Consider the following 9,568-nt stretch of genomic DNA (forward strand, 5'->3'; position numbering starts at 1 on the left):
GTTGACCAGCATAGAGTGGATTCCCATAACCATAGTATTGGTTTAAGCCGCCATTACCTCCATAACCACCATAGCCGCCATTTCCGCCTAGTATATTAGTGCCGGTGTTGGGGTAGTAACCGGTGCCGGTGTTGGGATAGTAACCGGTGCCAGTGCTGGGAGAGTAACCCGTGCCGGTACTACCATAATTATAGCCATAGCCGCCAGTGCTTGGATAATAGCCACCATTGGTTGCATAGTTCGGGTAATTGCTGCCACTCCATCCGCTGCTGACGGGGTAATAACTACCGGGATAGTTGTTACTTGGATATGTGCCGGTGGGATAGTAATTATTCTTGTATGGATAATAGGTGCTCGGTCTGTAGCTGCTGGGATAGTAGTTGTTACCGTTACCATATCCGTAGCCGGTACCATACCCATTGCTGCCGGGATTCTGTCCAAATAAACTGCCCAAGTTGAACACTAAGCGTGAAAGAGAAAATATAAACTCCATTTTAGAGATAATTAAAATTTAATGCAGTTTTTTTGCAGTGCAAGTAATAAAAATAGTTTTAATAATACATACATACATAGGCAACTAAAAACAAGTAAAATTCATAAAAACATTTACATAGATGAATAGTGTTAAATTAGCCTTCGTTTATATACCTAACGGCGCAATTAAATTGCGGCAATACTCGTATATGGAACTTTGCGCTCAGAGCGCCAACGTAATAAAAGTTGGCATGGCAGAAAAATTGAGTTTGTAGCTGTTGTAATTGAAAGCTTTTTCATAGTGGGTGAGCTGCGTACACTGAGGTTTTATTATGAAAATCGTTGAGTTATTTTTTTTTTTTATATTTAAGTTAAGTTTAGTTGCTATCAGCAAAATATTGTGTACTCTTTTTCTGCAAAGATTTTTAACGAATTTTCATCAGTCTTCGAAATTAAATGTGTGAACTTTATTTTTTATACACTTCTGATAGAAAAATTCACGTATTGCCGAAATATTCATTCATTTAATTTTTGAACACAACAATGAATTTCCACTAGCCATTGAAATGAGAAAAAAAATTTGTAATTTTAAATGACCATCCATGCCATCTGCAAATGCACTTTTTGAGTATTTTTTTTAAGCTAAACAACACGAATAATTTTAAATAACAAACTTTTTATTACAATTTTTGTCTAATAGTTACGGTGGCCAGATTTCTGTGGATAAAAATCGGGACATTTCTAAAGCATCGAATCCAAACATACAATTTTGTTTTAGAATAAAAAGACACAACAAAATGTATGCACACAATATATACGGTGACGAGAATGTAAATAGGGAAAATACATTTTTAGCAAGTTTTGCTACTTTTCTTTGTCTAAAAAATATTGATTCGTTTTTTATGAAAATGTGGCTTACTATCTAAAAAAAAAGACATGTAAATCAAAATTTCAAATTCGACGAATTTTAACAAATATTACCCGAAATTTTAAACTTTTTAATCAGATCTTTAGACCTTTTTTATCATGATGTTTTTGTAGCCCAATAAATTTTAGTATAACAAAGTTCAAGTTCGTAGCTTGGACTTACCGTTTATTTTCGACAATTTTTTGTTCGCGCATTTTCTTCCATACAAAGTATGTTAGGAAATTTTTTGTATAGAGGAAATGAGCAACGCCTTCCACAAAAAAATATTACCAAAAATCACGATAAGTCCTACTTAAAATTTGCACTTCAGTACTAAAATTGAATGGGCTACAAAACTGCATACTCAGAATGTTTCTAAATCTAAAAATCGAATTAAAAATCTCAAAATTTTGATGAAACTTTGTCGAATTTTTATGCAAAGTTTGATTTACATGGTTTTTTTTAAATAGCGAGCTATACTTTCATAAATAATCGAAAGGGGAATAGCCAAAGATTGCTGAAATGTCTCATCCCTACTTACATATAATTTTTCCACTGTCTCTACGGCTTATATTTTTCATATCCATGCATTTTTTTTTTAGGGAATTAGTATTATTTTTTATAATTTCACTAGATTCAAGTTAGAATCGTTTCATTAAAATAAACTTATTATATAATTATGAAAAATCGTTTACAATAATGATGACTGCAATATAACGAGAGTACCACGTTTGTATGAAAAATTGTTTTTGGGCCAGAGAACAATTTTTAAATAATAAAAAAACCACTGAAAATCGGGACTTAATCAGTACAAATATGAAAAATCGGGACAAATCGCCCTTTAAAAAATATTCAGCGGGACAATTTTCTCAAAATCGAAACGAATGGTCACCGTACTAGATAATAATGCCCAGTGGAAATCCAGAAATACTAGACCCCGCGTCAAAATTATAAAAGCGCCACATTTTGACAAGTTTTAATAATATATTTTTTGTTATTTAATTTTGGATATTTTTTATTAAAATATAGTTTATTCTTTAACAAAAATCATATAAACACAAGTTTCAAACTTTGTGTAATATTAAAAAAAAACAACAAACTTTCAAAAAATTTCGAGTTTTTAAATTGGATTTCTTAGAAAGGTTTTCAGTAGCCAGTAGTGTGATCGATTATTCGGCTTTTTTCCACAACCGGTTTCGAAAAATTGTAATTTGAAAAAAAAACCGGTTCTCAATTTTGAAATTAAAAAAAAACGGATAAAATGATTTTATTTTACATAGTTTACACACAGTGGAAATGTTTATGTTAGTATGAAGTTATGACCAAAAATTAAAATAAAACTATTAATATTACAGATAGCTTTTATTTGGAGAAGAGCAAAGCAAAATAAGTTCCAAGTTTTTTTTTTAAGATCAAAAGTAAAATGAAAATCAGTGAAAAGTGCACGTTTGGTCTTATTTTATCTTTGAATTATTGCATTTTCTCTGACTTTTTTCGGGCGTAGCCGAGTGCTTAGATGTGCCTACTGCCACTCGGAAGGTTCTTGTTTTAATTTCTGGTTCCAGTAACATCAAGAAAAAACTTGTTTTTAAATATCGGTCGCCCCTCGTCAGCCAATATCAAACCTCCGAGTGTATTTCTGTCTTCACTTAATTCTGCATCTTCGGAGGTGAAGTAAAACGTAGATGCTCAATTTTTGTCACAACATCAAGAAGCAGAACGCGAATTGCAGGAGCAGCTCGGCCAAACGTAGAAAACGTTTAGCGCAAAACATTGATTTATTGGAATCAAATGTGACATAATATTCCTCCCCACATAACCTAGGATATGATATTAAAACTACTATTTAGGGGTCTCCCTTAAACTGGAAAAAGCTTTGAAAAATTCGAAAAACTTAAAACTTTTAAGACTTTTCAAGATTTGTATGAAATTAAAAACCGGTTTGTTCAATAAAATAAAAATCGGTTTATTCGATATTCGAAAAATCAAGATTTCAAAAAAACCACCTATAGATATCAAAAAAAAAACTATGGAAACCGGTTTGGAAAAGCCTAGTCATTCGCCCTAGTATGCAATTATGCATAATAAGGTGCAAATCTGAAGTAGCTAGTAGTGATGAGCGGTTCCGAGTATTTAAGAAGCGTTCTGTCGAGTCCCGTTCCAAGCAGAACCGGGAATTTGGACCGATTCCGATTCTCAAAATAGTGTTAACGGAAATGGGCCCTATCGAAAGTTTTTACAAAAATTAAATTTCTTTTCATATTTTTGTTATAAAAATATTTATTTTTGGTATACAAGTAAAGAAAATAAATAAGTAAATACTTATATTAAATTCATTCCTTAGTAGATATTTTATAAAAAAAATACACGAACTTAAATTTCAGAAAACGTTTTCCCCTTTAAAGTTTAATTTAAAACAAAGTAATGTTTCCCTTTAAAAACATGATTTTTTCGATGTTTTCGCTGCTCTTTTGACGCATTCAAATCTCAGCGAATTGAAAACGTGGCCGACTTTCCATTCTGTAGGATTCGTTTTCGGCTCTTTTGGAAGGGTTATTTAGTTTTTATACCCGAGCGCACTTGTGCGCAAGGGTATTATAACTTTGTTCACATAACGGTTGTTTGTAACAGGCAAAACGAATCGAGATAGATATAAACAAATGTATACATAAATGATCACAATGAAAAGAGAAATCGATTAAGCGGTGACTGTCTGCCCGTCCGTCCGTCTGTGCACACGATAACTCGAGTAAAAATTGAGAAATCTTAACGAAACTTGGTACATGCACTTCTTTCTGGAGTAGGACGGAAGGTATTGAAAATGGGCAAAATCGGACAATAACCAAGCCTACCTCCCATATAACGGTAATTTTCAGAAATACGAAAACTGCGATATTTTAGTAACTACTAAAGAATATTCACTCAAAATTGATATTTACAACAATTTTCAGACGAAAAATAAGAATTTTATAAATTTTTGGAAAATGGGCGTAGCCACGCCCGCTTGTGATCGCATATATGTATCTCGGTAACCGTTCCACCAATTTGTACCAAACTCGGTATGGTTATTGTGCTTGCCACATAAAAGCAAAACGCTGAAAATTATAGAAATCGGACTAAAATCACGGCCGCTTTTCATATAACGGTAGATTTCAGAAATGCATGAAACTTCAATACTTCGAAATTTAAGGACGCTAATTTACTCAAAATTGATACTAAAAACAATCCCTTGAAAAGAAATAACATTGTTTGTTTATGTCTAATTGAACATTCTACCGAAGATGTTTAAAATAGGGGTAACACCTTCCCGGCTTAAAAATAAGCGATAGTTTTCGGAAAGATTAAAAACATATATTTAATACTTGGGCCGGGTATTTAATGTTCGGCTCCGCCCGAACTTAGACCTTCGTACTTGTTAATAACAACTTTTTATGGGGTGATCCATCTAGAGTCTATATTCTAGAGCATTTTTTTATATCAAATCAGTAGTCGACAGGCCATAGCTCACTGAGCACATTTTTGTTTCACACGTCTTTAAGGTTTCAATGTGTTTGTTGCCGACCACTGTTTTAAATAAAACCTTTAAACCATAACTGGATGTCTAACTCTTTAATATTACCCGAAAGAACAGTCCCTGACATTTACTTTTTTTAAATAATTTCAGTCAAATATTGGCCGCAGACAGAACAAACATAACCATCAATGGCGAGCGCTACCAATTTTTGTTGCCTGAAAGCCCATCTTGTCGGCAACATTTGGTTTCAGCAAGTTATGGTGTGATATCACACCTCTAGATGTTTTTCTTTGAGGTTTTGTGAAGTCCAAACTTGTCGTCTATATGATTCAAACTTGGAAGCCAACATTACTCGGTGGAGTGAGTAATTGAAAATTGGACCACTTACAGCGTAGTCGCCGGCAATATTTAAATGAAATTAGTTTTAAAAAGTAAATGTCAGAGATTGTTTTTTCGGGTAATAATCAGTGATCGGACTTCTACCACATTGTGGTAGATCTGCCACTTTTTTGAGCATCTACCACACAAGATCTGAAATCAACCACATATTCGCGTTTATGCGTAGTTTTATTTTTGCTCGACATAATTTTCTTAATTTTAAGAGCAAAAATTGTCCAACACTAAACACTAACAACATAAATAGTTAATTTGTTCAATAATCAATTTTTCGACAGGAGCCGTGGTTTTATTGTATTTAATTGCAAAATATATGATTTATAAAAAAAATTAATAGCGAAAATGTTAAATAACGGCGATTTTTGTGAAAGTATTTCAGTTGCAAATTTCAGTGTATCTAAAGTTTACTTTTGCTTGAGAATTGTCAAAATCGGCAAATGTCAGAGAAACTAGAAACTTCAATCTTGAACTTCAGTATACTAAAATACAGTTTTTTTAGATTCTAATTAAAATGTTTGCAATTTAGATGAAACCTTGTAGAATTTTTTTAATTTTTGTACAAAGTTTGATCCAAAACCAGATATATGCCACATTTTTTTGAAATCTACCTCATTTTTTCCAGATTCTACCACACAAATTTTTTTTTAAGTCCGATCACTGGTAATAATAATTCCGACATCCAGTACTGTTTTATTTTCATCTCGATGTATCACCCTCTATATAAGTTAAAGGGCAACTTTTACACCAAATCACTTTGGGATCATCTAGTATATATTTTTTCTGAAGTTATCGTGCACACGGACAAACGAAAAGACAGACAGACATGGCTAATCGACTTCTCTCTTGATTCAGAGCATTTTGGTATACATACAGTGACTCAAACAAATGGCTACATGTTGATGTTTTCAAATATTCGTAATGTTTTTCGAGCTAAGTTTTTTTCGTTATTTTTCTAAACTTTAGCCAAAACCACATAAATTAGAGTTTCAAACTTTACAACAAAATTTTAGAAAATTCAACAAATTTTCATCAAAATTTCTACTTTTTAATCTGAATCTTAGGCACATTTTTGGGTATGCAGTTTATAGCCCATATAATTTTAGTCTAATGTAGTGCAAGTTTCAAACTGCTAAAAATCCCGTGGATTTTTGAGAACTTTTTTTTGGAAAAACATTACGAATATTAAAAAAAAAATCAATACGTGGTTAATTGTTTGAGTCACTGTTTGTCTGTCGTATTTTGATAAAACAACTTAAGGGAATTGAAAAGGTTTGACTTTGGATTTAAACGGAACAAGTAACTCCAAACAAATTCTATATTTTATGAAGCTTCTACATATTGCAAGAAGCTTCTGTTGAAAACGCAGTGAAATTTGTTTTAACGTGAAAATGGCCTAACTCGAGATAAGGTGTTTTTATCAAAACTCCACAGATATATGCGTATATCAATGTATGTACCGCACTATAATTTTTTTCTTTTTTTATTCATATCTTTATATTTATTTAAGGTATTGAATTACATACGCACATATAGTACATACACGTGTGCCTATATAAAGTTACTTACATTTCGCAGAAGTGGCTGAAGTAGTTAAATCTTGTTGAACAGCAGCACTCTTGGCAGCACTTGAACTTTCTTCCTCCGCTGAAATGCCGCTAAGGACGACCACACAAAGCTACAAAAAAAAGTACAAAATCACGTTATTAGTTAAGAATTCACTGTGCGCGTGTAGCAAATTAGCAAAGAACGAAAAATCTCCAAGTAATTTAACTGACCAGCGCAACTGCCAACTTTTTAATGCTCGAGAACATTTTGCGAAATTTAACGCCTACTTGATTCTGTGCTTTATCTTTCACACAAAAAAAAAATACGCTTATTTTCCAACACAAACGTTTCGTTCCGCAGTTAGTTGTTGACTAAATAAATAACAAAATCACTTTCGTTTTCAAAGCGTATTATACCGGCCAAACGCACTAAGAACACAATAGCATTTTCCCAGGTCTTAACTCTAGTCAGACAATTCAAGTTCACAGTAAACGTCTACTAAGTAGATACTTAAATAGTATGTAGTGAGTTACACATGCGAATCAACGAACTAACGAGCCGCGAGCTGTGGAGTTGAAATGTTTTTGATTATTTTTCTCAGCGTACAAGTCAATTTATATTTTTCATTTTCCGGCTGAGTTGCTGCGACATAACTCTCAAATATCGCTGTCATCATAGCCGCCACCCTTAGGGGAGCTGAGTTTTGATGCGTTCTCGTAGCAGGTGTCTGTCTGTCCACCAATTTTCAACTCGTCAAATTGAGCGCAGGTGTTTAACTTACATACTTACTTACATACATACTTACATTAGTCACCACCAATTGAAGTTGAAATTATGTTTTATTTATCTACAAACATAAACTATGTTTACTGAGTCAAAGCCGCGAAATAAGTTTTTTTTGATACGAACTACTCTGCTCTGTGTAAATAAAACTTCCGTGGCAATGCAATACTTACTCAAGCACATTGTACTTAAGCACACACTTTAGCATAAGTACGATTATACACGCTGATGCCGATGCCGCAGACAATATCACACCTATCACATATTTATTTACACATTTATTTTGTATGGTTAATTTATTCAAATTATCTCAGACTAAACGGCTGTACTTACATAAAAGTAATATGGAAATAGAAGTCCAAAACAACGATTTAGTAAAAATTGTATCTAGTGGATTGATTTAAATGTAATAAAAGGTAGTGTAATGTTAATCCCTATCTTTATGGTTTCATTTTGTGGTCGCCTATTATGTATTCGTGTACCATTGTTTGAGAAACACTGGCTTAACCCTTTCTGGAGTGTAAGCTTATAATTAAAAATATAAACGATAAATTGAGAGCCTCTTCTTTTAAAAGCCGAAAAAACATGTATATGAGCTCCAAAAAAAACAACAATTTTTTTATTCAATGTTTTCTGCAAAAAAAATACTCTTGTTTAGTAATTTTATTCTGTTTTCTTTAAAATCTTATATTCTCCTAAACCAAATATTTTTATGATGAAATTTTTTTTAACTATTTTGTTTTAAGATTGCATAGTATTTTCCAAATTTTTTTTTACTAAAAATTTATGAATTCCTGAAAAATATTTTTTTTCTAAATATTCATTTTTTCTTAAAATATTTATTTTTACATTTTTTTTCAAAAGAAATGTTTTTACTTGAACTTAGTGATTTTTCCTGTTTTTGGTGAATTTTTTTTTTAATCAATGTCCTTAAAATTTTTCCTAAAAATTCTATTCTGCGAAAAAATAAACCCTCGCTTGCTTAGTAGTTTTATTCTGTTTTCTGTAAAACCATGTTTTCTAAATCAAATATTTTTGTAAAAAAATTTTTTTTAAATAATTTATTTTACTAAAAATATACTTTTCTCTAAATTAAATGTTCTGTTAAACCACATTTTCTCTTTAAGCAAATAATTTCTAATAATTTTTTTTCTTAAACCTATTTTTTCTTAAGAATAAATACTCTTTTCCAAATTTCTTTTTCTAAAAATTAACACTCATTTGTTTCTTAAAATTAATTCTTTTACTATTTACAGATTGTTTTCACAAAAAAATACTTTTAGTTGTGTTTCGTGATTTATTCTTTGTTGGTAAAAATATGTTTTTACCCTAAAGGAAATATTTTTGCTAACAATACTTTTTCTCTAAAATTAATTTTTTTTCTAAATACTACGCCATTTTCCAAAAAAAAATTTTTCTGCACATAAACTTGTTCTTAAAAACTAACAATTATCCATTTTTCGTTTTTTTTTTTGCTAAAAATTACCTTTTTTTCTAACACTTTTTTCATTTTTTTTCTAAAATTGCCTCTACATTTTAGATTCTTTATCTACTTTTGGTAAACATATTTATTTCTTAATAAAGCTACATAAAAATGAGGCACATTGGAAAAACGCAACTCCTTATGAGCGGAAAATTTTTTAGAAAAGGGTTAAAGTATATATTCAGTTGCTAAATGTATCTTAAATTTAAAGAAGAGCAAATAAAATCGGCTTGTCAAAGTCTATTAAAATTTCAAACAAATAATATGTATTTAATTAGATAATATTAGCATTCGTGTGTGTGGCATAAGTAAACTGTGAAAATATACTTGGCAAACGTAAAGAGACTTTAAGCAAAAACAAAATGCCCCAAACAATACCTCAAAGTTTGCTTAGTAAAGGAATTTTTTGAAAAAAACGCCGCTAGCTTCTTTTCACACTTGCACAACGTTGAATTTCGCCGCCATG

The 9,568-nt window shown here is 31.4% G+C and overlaps 1 protein-coding gene across 1 annotated transcript in view; it reads right to left on the minus strand.

Moving 5' to 3' along the window:
• Positions 1–7,564, minus strand: part of LOC118746465 (prisilkin-39-like) — a 16,229-nt gene extending 8,665 nt beyond the window's left edge. The window contains exons 1-3 of the mRNA XM_036480314.1: positions 7,067–7,564; positions 6,858–6,966; positions 58–462 (exon numbers count right to left, since the gene is read on the minus strand). Coding sequence (XP_036336207.1) covers positions 58–462; positions 6,858–6,966; positions 7,067–7,102 — 550 coding nt within the window. The 5' untranslated portion in view covers positions 7,103–7,564. The remainder of the gene's footprint in view (positions 1–57; positions 463–6,857; positions 6,967–7,066) is intronic.
• Positions 7,565–9,568: the final 2,004 nt, after the last annotated feature.

Source organism: Rhagoletis pomonella, unplaced genomic scaffold (assembly GCF_013731165.1).
Source record: "Rhagoletis pomonella isolate Grant_MI unplaced genomic scaffold, Rhpom_1.0 Rhpom_scaffold_00010, whole genome shotgun sequence".
In the NCBI taxonomy this organism is placed as follows: domain Eukaryota; kingdom Metazoa; phylum Arthropoda; class Insecta; order Diptera; family Tephritidae; genus Rhagoletis; species Rhagoletis pomonella.